Genomic DNA, 21,320 nt, shown 5'->3' with positions numbered 1-21,320 from the left:
AGCAGTTGGCGTTGCTGTATGGGCGATAGTTTCATCCGCCAGCACAGCTCAGAGCACAGGGTTCATGCTTCTCCAGCCGCACTCTGACTGCGTTCCGAGCCTCCCCAGGGCCAGCACTAGCTCTCTGTGGCCGCCTTCCTGCAGGAAGATCGGGGGCGGGGGCACATCTGGGTCTGCTCCTACTCCCCACTGCAGGGACCTAAACCAGACAGTGCAGAGGATGAGCGAGGAAAGAGAGACCGGAGAAGGGAGCCAAGAGAATCCATGCCAGCACCGGGATTTACTGACCCAAGCTGGGACCAGGCAGAGAGCGGAGCGGTTGGGTGGGGCGCCGAGGCCCCGCCCCTCTGACGTCAATGCCCGGGCCTCCCTCCCTCCCTCCCTCGCCCGCGGTGCGTTCCTAGGATCCACGAATCCCGTGGGAACTGCTGTGTCTGCAGCTGGTGCCCAGCCATGTAGGTGCGGGGAATGAGGCTGGAGCGGCAGGGCGGGCCCAGGACGAAACTGCCCCTCACTCTGGGAGGGGACGGCTCTGGCCCTCCGAGCCACTGAGGGGATTGGACGCCCTGAGCGCCCGGGTCACCCACGGCAGCAGCGAGGGTGGCGGGTGAGGTGGGGGTCTCTGCCTCCAGGTAGCAGAGCAGCAGCCGGGCAGCCGCGAGTGTACTCTCAGCTCCCTCCGCAGGCTGCTAACTTCAGAATCCGCGTTAATCGGTCCCCATGTGACTCCCAGGCATGCGTGTGACAAAAGTCAGCCTGCCTCAATGTAATTACTTTCCAGTATTTCCTTACATTTCAGTTAAGACATTGATTTCCCCGCCTCCACCCTCCCCTTCTTCTTCTCCCTTCTCATCCCCCACTCCCACCCCATGGAGCCTGAGATCCTAGTAGTTGGGAGAGGGTCAGAGTTGTGACCACCTGAGACCCTGCCTCCTCCAACCACACACCCCAAATTGAGAGTGTATTCGTAGGCTGTTAGGCACGTTTCAAGACAGCAAGGGCTGTTACACAGGGAAACCCTGTCTGGGGGCCGGCGGACAAAAGTAGAGGGGCCGTGGGACCACCAAGACCAGGGAACCCATGCCTGAGCACTGCTCCGGCTTTCAGTGCAGCCATCCAGGCCCGGAGCGGACAGAGGTGAGCGCGCTCAGCCCTGGAGCCTGAATAACACCCATGCTAGCCGCGGTGGGGGAGAGAGGTGCCAATTACCACCTTCAGGAGCCTCGGTTTCCTCATCTTGCTCGCATAGCCTCTCTACCTGCTTGCTCTGCTTGGATGACCAGAGAAGCGCTCTTGGGAAGGAGGGCCTTCACTAGTTGCCCAGCTGAGGGAAGTGGGATCAGGCTCCTTCCTGTCCTTGAGCCCGCCAACCGCTCTGTCCTCATGTCCTCCACTGCCTAGTCTTCATTCCTTCTGTACTCCCTCAGGGCCCTGCCTTTCCCTCTTACCTCCGTCTCCCTACTTTCTCCTCTTTACCAAAATGAACAGACACACCACACCTGCCTGAAACTTGACCCAGATTAGCAAACGAGCTGTCTGGAGATTGTGGGCGGGTCTTGACTACTGATGCACGGAAGTTCCACACCAGCCCACTGAATGCTGGTACACGGATGTCCCACACCAGTTCTGGAAGTAGCTAGCAATCCCACGCAGAAGAAAGAAACCCTGGCATAGTGATGGGAGTGATCTGCACCCAGGCCACAGAGCCCTTTGGAGGTCAAAGTGAGATAAGGGCTGGATCACTGGGCTCCCACTGCCCAGGCTCCCCTGACTAACAGGAGTGAGCTTTCTGATTTTAAGAAGGGCCCAGTGCAAAGCCCCATCCCAGGAGATCTGGCTAAGGCCACACTTCACGGAAGATCTGGTTACTTCTGTATTATGGGACAGAGCTCAGTTGGTAGAGTGCTTGGTGCTGGATTCCATCGCCAGCACCACATGAACCACAAACCTGTAATCTGTAACCTGAACACACCCAGAAATAAATAAAGGCAGAAGGTTATCTGCAAATTCAAGGTCAGTGTAGGCTACAGGAGACTGTCCAAAAACACAGGAGGAGCAGAAACAGAAAAAACACAGTATGCAAGTTCCTCAAAAAAATTTAATTGGGAGCTGGAGAGTTGGCTCAGAGGTTAAGAGCACTGGCTGTTCTTCCAGAGGTCCTGAGTTCAATTCCCAGCAACCACATCCTGGCTCACAACCATCCGAAATGAGATCTGGTGCCCTGTTCTGGCATGCGGACATACATGGAGGCAAGATGTTGTATTCGTAATAAATAAATCTTTAAAAAAATTAATTGGAGAGATGGCTCCTTGGATAAGAGCCCAACTATGCTTCAAAGAACCAGGTTAGATTCCAAGCACCCAAAAGGCAGACCCCTACTGTCTGCAGCTCCCACTGGGACAGCCCCTTCTCGCCTTCTCAGGCACAAGGCATGAAAGTATAGCGCACACACACATGCAGGCAAAACACCCATACACATAAAATATAAATTTTAAACCAGGCAGTGGTGCACACCTTTGATCCCAGCACTCAGAAGGCAGAGTCAGGTGGATCTCTGTGAGTTCGAGGCCAGCCTGGTCTACAAAGCTAGTTCTAGGACAGCTAGGGCTGTTACACAGAGGAAACCCTGTCTCAAAAAAACAAAAACAAGCAACAAAATACATTTAAAAAGAATGAAAGAAGCTATTGAGACAGTTGATCAGGTAAGGATTTGTGCTACAAGCCTGAAAACCTGAGTTCAATCCACAACCCCAAGACAAGACCCACAATGCAGGAGAAAACCAACTCCCAAAAGTTGACCTTTGACCTCTACCAGAATATGGCACACAAGCCCATATCAATACCACACACACACTCACACACACACACCAATTTTTAAAATTAAATCTTTAAACCCAGCACTTGTGAGGCAGAGGGATCTCTGTGAGTTCCAGGCCAGCCTGATCTACAGAGGGAGCTCTAGGTCAACCAGGACTACAAAGAGAAATGCTGTCTTGAAAAAAACCCTAAATAAATAAACAAACAAATAAACAAAAATTAAATATTTTTTAAAAGAGAGCTATTCTCATAGAAGTAGAAAATAGGAGCTGGAGAGATGGCTCAGAGGTTAAGAGTTTAATTCCCAGCAACCACATGGTGACTCACAGCCATCCATAATAAAATCTGGTGTCCTCTTCTGGCCTGCAGGGATACATGCAGACAGAACACACTGTATACACAATACATAAGTCTTAAAAAAGAAAAGAAGTAGAAAATAGAACAGTAGTTACTAAAGAGGCTAGGAGAAGTAGAAGGAGGAAGAAAAGAGATTAGACAGTGGGTACCAAAGCTAGCTCACAGTTACAGGGGGATTAAGCTCTGATGTTCTATTTACACAGATATGAACCACAGGTAACAGATGTTATGTAATAGATTATTATGTATTATGTTTTTGTTTATTGTTGTTTGACTTGGTTTGAGTTTGGGTTTCTCTGTGTAGCCCTGGCTGTCCTAGAACTTGATCTGTAGACCAAGCTAGGTTTGAACTCAGAGATCCACCTGGCTCTACCTCCCGAGTGCTGGCATTAAAGGGTGCGCTACCACTGCCCTGTTACATCATGTAGTATATATTTCCAAATAGCTAAGAAGATTTCAGCAAAGAGAAATGAGGAATGTTGCATGTGAAATACATGCTAATAACCCTAATTTTATCTTTGTCTAATATATATATTACTCCATAAATATGTAAAATTATATGCTGATAAGAATATTAAAAGGAGACCAGGGGTGGTGGCACATGTCTGCAATTCTAGCCCTCTGGAAGAGGAAGCAGGAGGGTCAGGAACTGAGAGCCAGCATTGGTTACTTAGTGAGTTCAAGGCCAGCCTGGGATATACCTCTTAAGAAATGAAAGACAAAAGGGCTTAGGGGAATGACTTAGTGCCTGCTGCACAATCATGAGTACCTGAGTTCAAACCCCAGAACACACACAAAAAACTGTGCCTGGCAACCTAGCAGTGTGGCAGGCAGAGACAGGAGTAGCTTGTTGATTGTTAGAAACACAGAAAAGATGCAAAGGGCCTGAAGACATTCCTTTAGAAACCACAGAGGAGCCGGGGGTTGGTGGCGCACGCCTTTAATTCCAGCACTCGGGAGGCGGAGGCAGAGGCAGGCGGATCTCTGTGAGTTCGAGACCAGCCTGGACTACCAAGCGAGTTCCAGGACAGCATCCAAAGCCACAGAGAAACCCTGTCTTGAAAAACCAAAAAAAAGAAAAAAGAAAAAAAAAAAAGAAACCACAGAGGACCAATGGGTGCTTGAAAAGACATTGTGGTGAGATTGCGTTTGGAAGACAGTCTGGCAGTTTCTCAAAAAACCTAACAAAAATGCCTTAGCAATTCTACCTCTGAGAACACACCCAAAAGAAGCAAAAACATAACACAAAAACACATAAAGGGCTCAGCAGCTGGGAGCACTGGCTGCTCTGCCAGAGGACCCGGCTCCATCCCCAGCTCCCACATGGCAGCTCACAACTGTCTGTAACTCTGGTTCTAGGAGATCCGACATCCTCACACAGGCAAAACACCAAGGCGCATAAAATAAAAATAATTTTAAAAAATAATTTAAAAAACACATTGAGCTGGCCAGTAGTGGTGCATGCCTTTAATCCCAGCACTTGGGAGGCAGAGGCAGGCAGGAGAATCTCTGTGAGTTCCAGGACAGCCTCCAAAGTCACAGAGACCCTGTCTTGAAAAACCAAAAAAAAAAAAAAAAAAAAAAAAAAGACTATACCTGGCAGTAAAGGAAAATAGAACTGGGGTGTAGCCAGGTGACAGAACACATGCTCAGTATGTATGTGTGGAAGGAAAGATGGGGGAGGGGCTCAATAACCTGCCCTGAAAAAATAAAGAAAAAGAAAACAAAAAGCAAGGACCTGTTACATGCTACATTACAAGTGAATTTTTTAAATATAGTGTTTTTGCTCTATTCTGCAGTTTACATAGGAATCTAATACGTGGTTTTTGTCTTATGGCTTTTTCTTCTAATGTGTATGCCAGCAGGGACTGCTTCTACTGGCAACAAAGACAGATCAACACTCACGTGGTCCATCAGCCCTCACACATGCAGCTATTTCAATTCACTGCACCCATACCTGTCTGTGCCAGGTTCCTGCCCTTCCCCTGTCACTCATAAGGTGTTCCTAGGCCGGGAGTGCCAATAGGCACTGCATGATGTACCAACCCTGAACGTGTAGTTTCGGCGCCCTGGATTGAGGGTTTGTGAAGTTCGCTCATGCTTGGGTCCCATATATAAGAACTGTGATCAGCTGGGCAGTGGTGGCACACTCCTTTAATCCCAGTGCTCCGGTGGCAAAGGCAGGCGGATCGCTGAGTTTGAGGCCAGCCTGATCTACAGAGTGAGTTCCAGGACAGGCAGGGCTACACAGAGACACCTTGTGTCAAAAAAGCCAGAAGGAAAGAAGGAAGGGAGGGAGGGAGGGAGGGAGGGAGGGAGGGAGGGAGGGAGGGGGGAGGGAGGGTGGGAGGGGAGAGGGAGGGTGGGAGGGAGGGAGGGAGGGAGGGTGGGAGGGGAGAGGGAGGGGGAGGGAGGGTGGGAGGGGAGAGGGAGGGGGAGGGGGAGGGAGGGGGAGGGAGGAGGGGAGGAGGGAGGTGTGATCAATTGACAATGTCTGCCTTGGCCGACTTGGAGTATACGATGGGAAAGGCTGTCACAGGCTGAGGAAGGGACACGACCCATGCTCTCTCCTTGCCTCAGGTGGCTGTGCTACTTCCGGGACTGTGTAGTCTCACTGCCAGGTGGTCAAAGAGCAGTCTGAAGTCTGTGAAGCTGACAGTCACTTCTGTGGGGACTAGATGGAATAGCACCCGAGCCCCAAGCTAAAGGAGCTCATCCCTTTAAGAGGCTGGTGATCCCACAGACACTCTGGCAGGGGTCTGCACTGCAGGCCCTGGTGCCGTGAGCATCTGCCTCATTGTCTGCAGCCTGCCATGTTATCTAGATGAAGACATCTTGATTGGCCTTGATGTATGAGACGCAACTCAAGTCACCACCCACACAGAAACGTCCCTGAGACGAATCCAGAGCTTTGCAGCCATGCTCTAGTGCTGTCCAGAAGCCAAGACTGAGGAAAAGGACAACCTTATTTTGTGGTTTTGTTTTCTATTGTTGGTTTCAGGGTTTTTTTGTCTTTTTGCTTTGCTTTTTTAACATGGTCTCCCTGTATAACCCTATCTGACCTAGACTATATAAACTAGGCTGGCCTTGAACTCACAGATTTGCCTGCCTCTACCACTTGAGTGCTGAGATTAAAGGTGTGTACCACGATGGCTGGTGCAATTTTAAAACACAAAAAAGCACACTCTCAGCAGAAGACACATGAGGTTGTGTTGAGACATATTTCTGGAAAATGCCAAAGAGGCCAAAGGAGTCCCAGACTTTGCCCTCTGCTTCCCTGAATGCTGGAAGCTGATAATAAGGTCCCCATGACTTGGCATGTGGCATTGCTCCATGAGGAGCCCAGGTGTCTGTTGACATCCTCTGTGCTTGTGGGTTCTGGATGAATCTTCAGCATCCTTTCCTCCTACCACTGCATCCTGACATCTGCCCAGGCTTGTGGCTGCTGGTCCAGGCCACACTGTCACGCCTCCTTCATCTTTCTGTTCTCTACATCTATTTGAGGGTTTTAACTTTTTTTTTCTTCTGCATTGAAAAAAAAAGCTGTAACGCTAAAAAAAGAGAGAGAGAGAGAGAGAGAGAGAGAGAGCCAGGCGTTGTTGGTGGCGCACGCCTTTAATCCCAGCACTCGGGAGACAGGCAGGCGAATCTCCGTGAGTTCAAGGCCAGGCTGAACCTACAGCCTCCAAAACAATACAGAGAAACCCTGTCTCATAAAGCCAAAAAAAAAGAAAAAGAAAAGATAAAAAAGAAAAACTAAAAGAAAAAAGACAAAAGAGAGAGAAAGAAAAAAGGAAAAAAGGGCTAGGTGTTGGCAGCACATGCCTTTAATCCCAGCACTGGGGAGGCAGAGGCAGGCAGATCTCTGTGAGTCAAGGCCAGCCTGGTCTACAAAGTGAGTTCCAGGACAGTGAGGGCTACACAGAGAAACCCTGTCTCAAAAAAAAAAAAAAGAAAGAAAGAAAGAAAATTGAGGATTAGATTTAGCAATGCGACCTTAAATCTGACAAAGGCATTTAGGTAAAAGGGTGGAACCAAATGTCTCCCTTGTACTGGGATCACCGGCATGTACTACCACACCCCAGCTTTTTGGAGATTATGTCTTAATGCAGATTAGAGTGATCCAGTCAATGAGAGAGGGAAAGTCAGTGGAGAAAAGTCCTGCCACCAGTGAGGAGAAGGGGCCCGGGTGCTCAAGGGAGGAGCAAACAGGTGCGTCCCTGCAGCAGGAGGGGAGGCTGAGCCGACGCACAGAGTGCGTGGAGCAGGTGTTGAGTGTGGAGGGAAATGTCCTTCAGATTGGTCTGTTCTCCTAGGGAAAGGAGGAGCAAGGGCATCCCTTGAGACGGGGACACAGGTAGAGAATTTAGAGTCGAGAAACGGAAGGCCTGTCCGTGTTCTCTAGGACTGGAGAGGGTAAGATGGTGGGTCTGATGTTGCAGTGAGATCAGCAGGGCTGTGTCCCTCCTCAGCCCCAGTCAGCTGTGGAGGCTTAGCCAGGGTGTGGCTTTGCCAGGCAGAGGCAATTTAATGATGGGGGAGCAAGGGGGCTGAGGGTGTATGCAAGGAAGTGATTACAGCGACTGCCATGGACTCTAGGCTGGTGGAGGGGGGAGCAGAGAGGAGGACCCCGTGGGGGAAGAAGCTAATGGGGCTGGGGCTGTGTAAATGGAGGAGATGAGAGGCGTGGCCGGTGTCGACACTATACAGGCTAGGGGCACAATTACCAGTAATGACAATGTTCATTACCTTGGCCGTGAGGACATGAAGTAGGCTGGAGGCCAAGACCCACAGGAAGAGGGGATGGGTGAGCGCCACTGGGAAGGATCACCTGTGTGTAATTTGGCTTTCCGAAGTCACCCCTTGGGTGAGGTCCTCACTGGGACTTAGGCCTGGAGTTCAGCCAGACCTAGGTATGAAGTCTCTCTAACTCTGAGGCTCCACACAAATGACTTCATTTCTCTGGCCTCGGTTTTTCCTCCTTCGAAGTGAGCTATTGTTCTTGGGCCATGAGATTATGTTCTGAGATCTGCCGAGGTGTGGCAAGCATAAGACAGGCAGCATGCTTGTGGTGAGGGTTTATTAAGCAGCCATACATCAGCATTCCCAGAACTCTTTCTTCTGGGGTCCCAGAGCCCAGAGGCCAGTGTGGCAATCTAGCCTCTGGTCAGATGAATGGGAGAGCCTACCCCTGGTGCACTCCCATTTTACAGAATAAGCAGCTGGGGTCCAGCCAGACAAAGAGGTTGCTTTCTATCTCTACAACTCTGTTATCACAGAGAACAAAGTTCCCTTTTAAGATCAGATGGAGTCATAATTAAGATGGGAAACGTGTACAGGCGCCTGGCAGAGGCTCACCCATAACATCCTGAAGCCAACTGGACTCAAGATGCACCCAGAGTGCATTGCCTCCACTCATTGGGATACTTTAAAGCTGGTTGTGATGGAAACAAAAGATTTTACTGGGGGGGGCTGGAGAGATTGCTCAGTGGTTAAGAGCACTTACTGCTCTTCCAAAGGTCCTAAGTTCAATTCCCAGAACCCACATGTCAGCTCACAACTGTCTGGTACCCTATTCTGGCATGCAGATGTACATGCAGACAAAGTATCCATATACATAAATAAATAAATCTTTTTTTAAAAGATCTTACTGGGAGCACCTGTTGTGTTCTCTCTCTCGGCCTCCCTAAATTCCCCAAGTCACCCCTAAACCCATTGGGCAAACATGGAAGGCATCAATTTTGCGAATGGAAGTGTTGACAGAAGGGTGACTCATATAGTACATGTGCTGGCTAACTGCTCTTCCTAGCCCAGACAGAAGGAAAAAGATAGACAAAGAGATTTGGATTTCCTTAGAAAACTTGATCAAGTCTGTAAGAGGGGCACTACTCCCTCAATGGTTTTCAGCCTCATTGTTCCGCCTGGGGCCTTCAGGCTTCTAATACTATGTGGTCTGGTATCTCTCTGACTGCCCTGGCTCTTCAGGCACAAACACAGAGAGGTGGGTCAGAAGGGGACCGAGCAGAAATTCACCAGGCCAAGAAGCTGTCCCTGGTCCAGCATCTCAGTTCCCGCTCCCCTTTCCGGTTATTCTTTCCTGTGGCCCTGTTTTATTTTACCTTAGCCCGTCATCTGAAGTGTCTCGTTTACTTCTCTACTGTCTTTCTACAGTCAAACGTTCTAAAAGGACAAAGACGTTGCCTGCCCTATCTCAGGGTTCAGTCTGGCATCTGGCACCTAATAAGTTCCTTGTGTATACAGGGGATGCTGACTGAAGAATGAATAAATGGAGGGATGGGTGTTATGGGCGATGCCAGGGCTGTGCCAAGCATGACCGCATGACCTGTGCCAACTTCTAAGAGGAGGGGCTGGAAATACAGTCAGGAGGCCTGAGTTCAAGCCCTATACTGCCAATTAGTGGTTGTATGACTTTGGACACATCACTTGATCTCTGGAGCCTTAATTTCTTCATCTGCATATCTAGAAAAATGATCTCACCTGCTGAGGCATATTTTCAAGAATGAATTATCAACATATGTAACATGATTTGGTGCATAGTAGAGGTTTAAGAAATGTTAGTCCCCCCTTCTGTTGAGGGATGAGAGGAAGCAAGTGACAGTGCTATGCTGTGGACTTTGGGATGTTTTGGGTTGGTTTTGGTGATTGGGGAATAGACCCAGGCCCTTGCACTAGTGTATGCAAGCTCTCAGAGCCACTGAGCCAAACCCCTAGGCCAGAGAACACTCTAACAGGACCTCAAACTCTTTCCTCAGTGGCCCAGGGTTCTGAGATAAGTCAGTCAAATGAGCTCTCATCTTTATTTTTCCCTTGTGTGGCATTAGCAATTGAAGCCTGGACTTCCAGCATGCTAGGCAGGCAATCAGTCACTGAGACACACCTCCAGCTCTCCTTTATTATTTTTTGAAGACAGGATCACAGGGAGGTGGTGGCATACACCTTTAATCCCAGTGCCTTGTTCTGAGTTGGAGGCCAACCTGATCTATAGAGTGAGTTCCAGAACAGCCAGGGCTGCACAGAGAAACTGTCTCAAAACAAAACACCAAACAAACAAGCCAAAAGATGACTCAGGGAATAAAGGATCTTGTCACCAAGGCTGAGAACTTAAACTCAATCCCTGGATTATGCCCCCAGACACACACACACACACACACACACACAAACAGAGAGAGAGAGAGAGAGAGAGAGAGAGAGAGAGAGAGAGAGAGAGAGAGAGAGAGAGAGAGAGAGAATAAATGTAAGAATGGTAGTGGTGCATGCCTTTAATTCTAGCACTTGGAAGGCAGAGGCAGGCAGGTGTCTGAGTTTGAGGCCAGCAGATCTGAGTTCAAGGCCAGCCTGATCTGCATAGTGAGTTACAGATCAGCTAATGAGACCTTGTCTCTAAAATATAAAATAAAATAACAAAAAATAAAAGAATAAAGAAGTGAAAATAACAACCAACTTCACTGGAAAGAATACAGAGGTATTGACCTGGTGAGCACATGATACCTTCTCTTGGGGTTTCCAGGAGAGGGAAACAAGGGTAGCATGTTGCTGGGGCTGGCTTCTGGAAAGAAATGTGTATTCTGGCTCAAGGCGGACTAAGCAGTGTCCTCAGACCCTGGGGTGTAGTAGCTGCTTCTAAGTCTTTTTTTTTTTTTTTTTTTTTTTTTTTTTTGGTTTTTCGAGACAGGGTTTCTCTGTGGCTTTGGAGGCTGTCCTGGAACTCGCTCGGTAGTCCAGGCTGGTCTCGAACTCACAGAGATCTGCCTGCCTCTGCCTCCCGAGTGCTGGGATTAAAGGCGTGTGCCACCAACGCCTGGCATGCTTCTAAGTCTTGATTCCTCCTTCACTGTCATGTTACTCCTTAGCCTGCCTTATAGGAGAGCAGGAGGATATGGAATTCGTTATGTTTTTGGGATAATGAGAAGAAAAAAACACTGCAGTTATGAATCAGGGTGACTCAATTACGATTTTTCCTCCTCCCCATGACACATGTATTTAAAATCTAGAAAAAAAAAGCAAAACTTGGCAAATTCAAAAGTAGCAATAAGTCTCAGCATCTATGATCCGTAAAGAGAGAGAAGAAAAACAGAAATATCCATTCCAGAAAGGCCCGGGATCTGCCCAGTTGAAGCAGAGAGAGGGTGCTGCATAGATTTTTACACCTCCATCAGGACCATAACGGGCACTCACACGCTACGCGATGAGTGGTAATAATGCCCTCTCTCTGAGCAGATTTCACCTTACCTAAAATGTAGGTCAGGCTTGCTGTGGTTCGAAGGGCCAATCAAGGGAATAAATTAGAAAGCAGCCGCTTTATTAAATACTGCAACATACTTTACAAAGACCTCCCTCCCTCCTGCCGCTTGAGGGCGCTGTCCGTCTGGGTCCCGGCAGGCTCGGGCCAATCACAGTCGGCAGAAGTTCTTTAAAGACCAAAGGAGGGAATTCAGCCGGAGAGAGGGGGCGGGGAAGGGGCGTGCCTTTCAGCCAACCAGGATCCCTAGGAGCCAGTACTCCAGTGCAAAACTGGGCTGGCCAATAGTAGGCTCCCGCTGTGTGACAGCTGTGCCGACCAATGGGGGTGCGGCCCGCGGCCTATAAGAATCAGCTGGGCCCCATCCACCTGGCTCTCAGGTCTGTTAGTCCTAGCCGCCGTCGGAGGTGTCCCCTGGGTTTGCCACGCCGCCGCCGCCGCCGCCGGGTCCCGCACCCCGCCCCCAGCCTCGGCCGGTGCGCAGACACTCTCACTACTCTCGTCGACTTAACCATTCCCGGGTTTCTGCCGTCGGGGCGCCGGGGCCGGGCGAATGATGCCGTCGGGGAGTGGAGCTGAGAGCCTGGAGCGGCCAGCTGCGCAAGTGGGGACGGATGCGTCCTTGGCAGTGGCCACGGCTGGGGCGGCCGGCGGCGGCCCGGACCCGGAGGCCTCCTCGGCCTCTCCGGGACGACACCAGAGCCGGCTGAGCTGGCCACAGGTGAAGCGGCTGGACGCGCTGCTGAGGGAACCGATCCCCATTCACGGGCGAGGCAACTTCCCCACGCTGAGCGTGCAGCCCCGACAGATCGTGCAGGTGAGGGGGCGCTGGCAGGGGCGGGGGGTTAGGGGGTGCTCTGCCGCAAGACACCTGGAGTCTGCGATTGGCCCGGCAACTAGGAAAACTAAGGAATCGGAACCGGGGCTACCAGCTCTGCTCTTCCCGCACCCTGTTGAGCTTTCCTGCCCACAATCTTGGGGGCGTCCTTATCCCCTGGGAACCACTCACCAAGACCCTGGCCGGGAGATGAGGAAGGCACTAGATGGAGGCACCTCCCCATCTGCAAGCCAAGGCAAAAGGTACGGGCAGCCGCCGATGAGGAGTGTGTGTGCTTTGTTCCAAAATAGCTTCCTTCCTCTAGTCCACACCCTTGAACCTCCTGCACCCTCAGGGATCCAGGGGCACTGTCCTTGTGTTCCCACAGCCCTTGACTCAAGAAACTTTGGCTAGGTGAAACAGCTCAGAGGTCCTTGGGAAGACTCCCTGCCTCCCACGTGCTTCGGCCAGACCCGAGACCCCACCCCTGAAGATAGCATCAGATTTCCATTTTAGGTGTTCCTCTTCCCTTAAGACTGGAAATGAAGGCCAGTTCAGGGTTCAGACCCCAAGGCACCATCCCCCTCCTGAGGATGTTTGGGGAAGGTTCTAGCAGCTGCTCCCTCCATCAAACTCTAGCTTCCTTTTATTTAACCCTGTATGACCTCAGACTTACTCTTTGGGGTTATAGCCTGAGCACTTCGGTATTCTGAAACACCAAGGGGATGCCTGTTCTCATCCCCCCATTCTAGCTGAGGCCTCAGGTGGGACAGTGAGCTGTCTAAGACTACTTAGTATGGTGGAGAGAAAACTCGGGGCATTCCAGGAGTTCCCCGGGAGCAGATGGTACAGGTTCCAGAGTTCGCCATCATTCCCCTGACTCCCAAACTCAACATCTAGATCTTAGAGGAGTCTGATAATGGAAACCAGAAAAGTCTAGTGATGCTTCCTGTGGGTTACTGCCAATCATGGGCTTTACGCAAAAACCAGGTGAAGCTGGACATCCCCCTGCTGCCATAGTTTCCAACAGAGAGGGAGGGTGGCTGCTGGGGGATGGTCTCACCCTCCCTAGGAACAAGGAATGAGATGGAGGGGGCGGGGACGGATTCTCCTGGGCTGACTCACTGGCTGTCCCTGTGGAGCTGGCTAAAGCATTCCGCTGTTGTCTGGGTTATTAGTAAACCCGCTTTGACTTGTTTTGTTTTGAGACAGGGTCTTCCTATGTTTTGCCTGGCCTCCTCTCAAACTTGTAGGTCCAAATGATCCACCTGCCCCAGCGTCCTGAGTAGCTGGTATTACAGGTGAATGCCCACTATGCTTATTTTTCTCTTGAGGAAATACCATAGTCCCAGGCATGAAGGGAGGCAAAGGTGCTGCCCAGCATGATCACACCTCCCCAGGGACAAGTATCCAAACTGACACTAAGGGCACAAATGTGACTGGGTACCAACCTGTCTCCTAGTCATGTGAGGCAGCCAATTTCATGGTATGGTCCTCCTAAACTAGGGACATCCCAGAACAGGGAACTGCTGGCTGCGGAGTGGGGAGGTGGCAGAGGCCTCAGGGCTAGACTGAGAAGTTGGGTGTCTGGGTTCATTGTTGGTTCCCTCGCTCCGTGGCCCCATCTGTGCCATGGCAGTGGATTTGACTACTCAATATCCTGTCTGGTTCCAGACTCCCAAGGGAGCACGTGCCTGAGCAGTCACTGACTTCTGGTGGCAGCTCTAAAAGCTGTGGGGGTACTAAGGGTCTGGGGAGGGAGGAACTTGTAGGGCTTCTCCCCAGTGCTAAGTTGTTTCCTGGTTCAAGAGCGGAAGCCTTCTACCTCTGTGTCCAACAGGGTCTTCCCTACTGCAACAATCGGAGCAGCTAGAAAAATACATCCTTGCTTGTGCCTGGCTAAAGGGACCCCTTCTTACTGGAGCCCCTTCTCTGGTTCTGGAGACCAGGTTCTAGTTCAACTCAGCCACTTACTGTGCTTGTGACCTTGAACAAGTCGTTTGCTTTCTCACCCCAGAGAACTGAACTAAACAACCTGATCTCTCCAGCTGCAGCCAGAGGGCTTGCTCTTGCAAGCTTTGCAAGTCTCTAGTCTTCCCAAGGTCTCAGCAGAAGCCCTGAACAGAGCAGCTTGGGGAATTGGGTGCCTCAGCACAGGAGAAGGAAGCCGTAGTCAGTGCCCCCTCCATGGCTGGAAAGTCCGATTTGGGAGGCTGCAAGCTGCCCTGCAGTCCTTGGGTGTGGCAGTATCTGGGGACAGCCTGTCAAACTGGCAATAGTCATACCTGGGAAAGAAACAATCACCAATGGTTTGGCTGACACAGCTGGCCCCATGGCCCTGACGCAGGGGATATAATGAGGGGATTGCTAGGTACTCACTCACCTGGCCAGATGCCATGCCCTGAGGTGGGCATCAGCTGGGGACCAGGAGTTGGCACTAAGGCCCAGTCTGCTCACCTGAGACTCAGGGAGGGGGGATGGTCTCTCACTGGCTGCCTGGGGACAGTTGCTGGGGTGTGCGATTGAAAGGTCACATGCTGGCTACAGGAACTGGTCCTGTTTGGCTGAAGCCATTCCCAGCCCCCACCTTCCCACCACCAACTACTCTGGGCCTCGGTAGTTTGTGGTTCATCCTCACTTAGGAAAAAGAAAAAAAGTGTGGTAGTGCACCTGCATTTCCTTAGGAGATGGAGATAGGGGGATTGGGAGTTCAAGGACAACCTCAGCTAGTTTGAAGCCAACTTGAGCTACTGAGACTCTGTCTCAAATGTCTATATCTATGTAGATGTGTGCGTGTGTATAAAAGAAAGATAGATGGATGATAGGTAGATAGACAGATAGGATTGGGGAAATTGGTTTAATTTTGACATCTGGTCTTGCTATATATCCCAGGTTGGTCTCTAACTCTGAGAGATCCTCCTGCCTCAGCCCTCCCAAGTTCTAGGATTACAGGCATCCTCTGTCATGCCCAGGTGAAGTTTTGAAAGGATTAGAAAACAAGTCTGCTGCTTCTGAAGCCTGGGCCTGAAGGTGGTAGAGAGGAGGGTAGGCTGTGCTGGGGGTAGGTGGTGTTAAAATGTTTAGGTTTATCCAGTAAGGATAAGTGTAGAGAGTGAGTTTAGCAAACATGACCTCCAGGTTCAATCCTCGCTCAGCAGCAAAGCAAAAAGACAGGCTTGGAATTGGCCATAGCTGGGTTTGATCTTAAGGATGTGGCTTCACGCCTGTGAACCTGTGTCCCCACCTGTAACATGGGGGTCATGAGGATCTGCCCCCTCAGGTTTGTTTGGTGGATTGGCTACTTTGGTTAGGTTCTGGTGCTGGGGATGGACTCTGCACACATGTCAAGCATGCCCTGTACAGCCGAGCCGCACCCAAGTCGCCTCCCCCATCATAGATTCTGCTGAGGTCCTGCATCTGGTACTTACTAAATACCTAACCCTGGTACTCCTCCCTTTCCCAGCCCCATTACCATGACAACTCCTTCCGGAAGTCTTCCTGGAGGAGCCGCCCGCCTCAGATTGCCGCACTGCAGCTTGCCTGCTCAGCATTTACACGCATTCTTCCTCACAGTAATTCCCTGGGAGTCTGGGGAACAACCTGCCCCAGAGCCCGTGCTGACTTGGCAACGAGGTGGGGTTGCAGAGTCACTGAGGGCAGGAATGCTGCCTGGTCACTTTCAGGACACCATGCGAAGGGCTTGGGGTTGCTGAGAAACCGTGTCTGTATTTATTTATTCACCCCCAGCTTCTCTCCTCTCCCACGTACCCTAGCTAAGAGCCAAGTTCCAGAAGGCTCACAGGTGTCCCTGTCATGCTCCCATGCCATCAACCCTGGGGCTCCAGGTGGGGTCCTCCGTATCCTCCTGCCTCAGCCTCCTAAGTGGCTGGGATTACAGCCCTGCTCCACCACTCTCAACTCAGCCCTGTCATTTCTGAATGGCTTCTGCTCGTGTAGTATCTGCTTCCCTGGTTCCTTTTGAGGGCAAGCAAGCAAGAAAAAAAAAAAAGTATCTGTCATAGTCAAAAGAAAGAACGGGGTGGAGAGAAGGCTCAGCAGTTAAGAGCGCTGGCTGCTCTCCCAGAGGACTGGCTTCCATTCCCAGCTCCCACAAGACAACTCGTAACCACCTGTAACTCCGGGACCGAGACTCTGAAGCCCTCTTCTAGCCTCCATGGATGGAGTACATGTGTCCATGCAGGCAAAACACACATATACATAGATTTAAAAATATTTAAAAAACTGAAAATAGCTGGGCGTGGTAGAAAAACCCCTTTATCCCCAGCACTCAGGAAGCAGAGGCAAGCAGATTTCTGAGTTCGAGGTCAGCCTGGTCTACAGAATGAGTTCCAGGACAGCCAGAGCTGCTACATAGTGAGACCCTGTCTCTAAAAAAGAAAAAGAAATAAAAATAAAAAGATGAATAAAGCTAAGTCAAAATTTAAAAAATTCAAGGGCATACGTGGGCTTGTGAATCTAATCAACCTGAGTTCCGGTCTTAGGCTGCCTATGCTACAGCCTTGGATGTGGTTTTTTACACCCCTTCATCTGTCGACTGGATAGCAGTCCTCAAAAAGGACTGTCATGGGAGTTAATGTGTGAAGGCATGTGGCGCTAAGCAGCCCATCACGCAGTGCCTGGCATGATACCAAGTGTTTGCCTTGCCGTGTTAGGAAGGTCAGGTAGTGCCGTGGGAAGACCTCAGCTCTGTGTTGCATGCCATCTCTGTTTTTACCAGCTGTGTGACTTTGGACAGTTCTCAGGCTGCTCTGTGCTTCTTTCCCAACCTGTGAAGCAGGAATATACCTTGCCTCATCAGGTTATTATGAAGATTAAGTGAGGCTGTATTTTAATGTAAAGTGCTTCGTAAGTTCTCCGCTTGCATTTGTTATTTTTATTGCTCTTCTGAGTCATTCCTTTCAACTGGGCCCTTCTCCAGATTGGCAAATCAAGGCTTGGTAAGTTAAAAGACTTCACAAAGACACAGAAGCTGGTAAGAGGCCAACAGTGGTAGCATGATCAATCGATCCTGGAAGTCCTTGGTGCAGACCTGAGAGACCCAGCTACCTGACCCGTCTCTCCCCCCACCCTCCCCTGCAGGTGGTCCGCAGCAGCCTGGAGGAACAGGGATTGCACGTACACAGTGTTCGACTGCACGGCTCAGCCGCTAGCCACGTGCTGCATCCTGAGAGTGGCCTAGGCTACAAGGACCTGGACCTGGTGTTCCAGATGGACCTGCAGAGTGAGGCATCCTTCCAGCTGACCAAGGCAGTGGTCCTGGCTTGCCTGCTGGACTTCCTGCCAGTGGGAGTGAGCCGGGCCAAGATCACGCCACTGACGCTCAAGGAGGCCTATGTGCAGAAGCTGGTGAAAGTGTGCACGGACCTGGACCGCTGGAGCCTCATCTCGCTATCCAACAAGAGCGGTAAGAACGTGGAGCTCAAGTTCGTGGACTCCGTGAGGCGCCAGTTTGAATTCAGCGTTGACTCCTTCCAGATCATCCTGGACTCCCTGCTGCTCTTTGGCCAGTGCTCATCCACGCCGATGTCAGAGGCCTTCCACCCAACTGTGACAGGCGAGAGCCTCTACGGGGACTTTGCTGAGGCCTTGGAGCACCTGCAGCACCGAGTCATTGCCACGCGAAGCCCCGAGGAGATCCGTGGCGGTGGCCTCCTCAAGTACTGCCACCTCCTGGTGCGGGGCTTCAGGCCAAGGCCCAGCACTGATGTTCGGGCCCTGCAGCGATACATGTGTTCCCGTTTCTTCATCGACTTTCCGGACCCGGTGGAGCAGAGGCGCATTCTGGAGCGCTACCTAGAGGCCCACTTTGGCGGAGCAGATGCAGCCCGCCGGTACGCTTGCCTTGTAACACTGCACCAGGTGGTCAACGAGAGCACAGTGTGCCTCATGAGCCATGAGCGCCGCCAGACTCTGGACCTTATCGCGATGCTAGCCCTCCAGGCCCTAGCTGAGCAGGGCCCTGCTGCCGCCGCTGCCCTGGCCTGGCGGCGTCTAGGCTCCGATGGGGTTGTGCCAGCCACGGTTAACTACTATGTGACCCCCATGCAGCCTCTGCTGCCCCGGGCTCACTCCTATCCCACCTGGCTGCCTTGCAACTGACTCTCATCCTGGCCAGGAGGAAATGTGCGCCACCGGGGTGGGGCGGAGTCATCAGGTGTGTGTGTGGAGGATGTGACCAGACACAGGCCACCTGTGTCAGCCGGCCGGGGACTATAGCGCTGGGCCTTTGAACAGACTAGACTTTCCCTGCATGATGTCCTATGGGCTTTAAGCCAAGTCAGGGTCTTGAGAGGAGGACCCTTTGGTCCTCGCACCACACTCTTGGGCCTGCTTGACTTGGGTCATGGAGGCTAATGTGTCTTGAAAAGACAAAGTCAGCTCTGGGGTCGGGGGCAGTCTCAGCAGCAACACCTTGGGTTGATCCCCATGGCCTAGATGGGGTCAGCCCACAGGGACCCAGAAGCTCCTGTGCGGGCTAAAATATGACATCATGTGACAGGATACTCACCTGGGGTCTAGCTGAATGACTCAGAGCCTGGTGGCCCAACTTCATTGACCATTAGGAAGAGATAAACTAAGGTATGAGGCAGCTCCCTGGATTTTTGGAGAGACGGGAATTCAGTCCCTGGGACTTGCATGGACTTCTTGAGGTGCTGAGGTTTACAGTGAATGGGCTCTGAACAGCAGGACAGGATGCAGCCATACCCCTCCCTTCCCTTGTGGCCTCCCAGGAGCCCTGCCGTCTGAACACTTAATATTGGAGGCTGCTGGGTCCAGAGCTGCTGCAGTTAGGGGCACCCACCCCACTTGCTTGGTTACAGGATCTTCACCAGGGGGAGGGAGGCCTGCCCCATCTCTCTTCTCTGGACTGGCTGCTGTGCTGCACTCTTCCACCAATAAAGATCATCTACACCGAGCGAGTGAGCATAACTGAATGCTATCTCCCGGGGTAAGGATCTCTACGACACAGGGCTGGCACTACCTCCCCAGGCTGAGTCTGGCTGGTATTGTGGGAGGAGCCAGGAGTGACTGTGGTGTGTCCCTCCTGTCCACAGCTCGACAACTATGAACTGGGAGTGTGGCTGGTCTCCTTGTTGCTTCAGCAAGTCTAGACCTCTCGTGTTAAAAGGAATGTATATCCATCTCTCCAGGTTCTGTCCCTGGAGTCCTAGAGGCCGGAACCTGGCCTTTGGTGAGCAGGCCCTCCAGTCTGTCTCCCCAGGAAGCCAGCAGGGTGAATCTGAACTGGACTGAAGGCTGAGGCTGGAGGACTTGGAGGGTCCCCCAGACTCCAGGTAGGGTCTCCCCAGCAAGTAGACATGGGCATACTCTAGCTTATTGTAAACAGGTTTCCTGGAGAGGTGCTGGGTCTCTCTGAAGCCGTACCAGCTATTGGGGAGCTGCTCCCTCAGGGCATTGGCACTCACCTCTGGACGCTGCCCACTGTTTACCCTGCCTCTTTGATCTGGGGATCCCAAAGCCTTGGACACATTCAGCCTCATTAGGCTGCTCTGAAGTGGTGACTTTGATGGTTCCCGTCAGGGTGGGAAAAATTAAAGCAGCAGAGGCTGCCCCAGGTCAGCAGATAGCCCTCACCTGCTCTGTGGGTTTGGCAAGCGCCTCAGTTCCTTCTCACGGCTCCAAACAGTTGGAAAGGGAATTGAAAGGGCTCTGTCCCACCCAGATGTGGCCACCTAACTAAAGCTCTCAGATAAAACCTACCTCCCAGTTTGGCCACGTGAGCCTGACCCTGAGCTGGAAGCAGAGTAAACACAGCAGGCTCAGTGGTTGGGGTGAGGGTTCACCTGGATGTGCTTGGTTCAGAAGATGAGAATCCCAGAGGTCCTGGTCTCTGCATGTGTGCACTATCTGAGCTCAACCATATGCCTGTTATGGTTCTGGGTCTTAGGATCCCTACCCTCGTGACAGTTGCAGCCTAATAAGGTATACTGTGGTCTTAGGAGGTCAGCAGTGCATAAAAATGTAACAAGGAACTTCAATCCACACGAGTTGCCCCTCATTGAAAGATGGTATTGGATTGAACAAAGGCAGACAGGTTCTGGGAAGGGAGCCATGTAGCTGTCTGGAGAAAGTGTTCTGGGCCAAGGGAGCTTGTCTGTGAATACACACGTGCCCTGGCAGGCATGCCCGCAGGAGGGCACGTGTGCCTGAGGATGTCTGGCCGCTGTGTGGGCGTGGTTACTCTCTGGAGCCGGGGCACACACACGTGCATGACGTGAGGAGGTGTGGGCGTGGCAGCAGCTGTCTAGCATGGTTTATTCCAGGTCAGATGCCATGCTTAGGTGTGCCCAGCCATCACGTGGAGCTGCATCCTTCTAACAACTCCAGAGAATAGTACTATTTCCATTTTAGAGACAAAAACGGAGGCCAAAGTGGTCCAAGAGGCTTGTCAGACTCACAATGTTGCAACCCACCCTGCATTGTGATGCCACATGAATGATGGTGACAAGTCTGTCTCTGTGTGCGTGTGGCAAGGCTACTTTCTGTATGACTGGCAAAGTGCAGTAATGTGCCAGGACATACATTTTCTTTTTTTTTTTTTTTTTTTGGTTTTTTTTCGAGACAGGGTTTCTCTGTGGCTTTGGAGGCTGTCCTGGAACTCGCTCTGTAGACCAGGCTGGTCTCAAACTCACAGAGATCCGCCTGCCTCTGCCTCCCGAGTGCTGGGAATAAAGGCGTGAGCCACCAACGCCCGGCTGACATACATTTTCTTGATGTGTCTGTGCTGTAGTCATGGCTTGGGGTGACTGTCTGGGACCTGTTGTGGTAACAGCGCACCTGTGAACCTGTGGGTGTGGTGCGTTGTTTCCGGGTGTGAGAAAGACACTCTGTACCTGTCCTTGTTCTTGTGGAAGCTAGGATGTGCAGGCATCAGGAATTTGGAATCAGAGGCCAGTTGAGGGGGGAGAGTCCTGTCCTTCATTCACCTTCTAATCGCTGTACCAGCAACAGCCCACCTAGCCCCTTCCCTTCCAGAATGAAGTCAGAGGGCAAAGCCATGGTGATGTAGACTTGAGAAAGGGCACC

The 21,320-nt window shown here is 51.5% G+C and overlaps 1 protein-coding gene across 1 annotated transcript; it reads left to right on the top strand.

Annotated features, from left to right (window-relative positions):
* Nucleotides 1-11,740: 11,740 nt before the first annotated feature.
* Tent5b (terminal nucleotidyltransferase 5B) lies at nucleotides 11,741-19,188 on the top strand. Its single transcript, XM_005079554.4, has 2 exons — nucleotides 11,741-12,251; nucleotides 17,352-19,188. The coding sequence occupies exons 1-2, from the start codon at nucleotides 11,988-11,990 to the stop codon at nucleotides 18,369-18,371; spliced, it is 1,284 nt and encodes a 427-aa protein (XP_005079611.1). The 5' UTR covers nucleotides 11,741-11,987; the 3' UTR covers nucleotides 18,372-19,188.
* The last annotated feature ends 2,132 nt before the right edge of the window (nucleotides 19,189-21,320 follow it).

The sequence above is a fragment of the Mesocricetus auratus genome, unplaced genomic scaffold, assembly GCF_017639785.1.
Source record: "Mesocricetus auratus isolate SY011 unplaced genomic scaffold, BCM_Maur_2.0 Super-Scaffold_100014, whole genome shotgun sequence".
In the NCBI taxonomy this organism is placed as follows: domain Eukaryota; kingdom Metazoa; phylum Chordata; class Mammalia; order Rodentia; family Cricetidae; genus Mesocricetus; species Mesocricetus auratus.
This window is presented reverse-complemented; position numbering and strand designations above follow the sequence as displayed.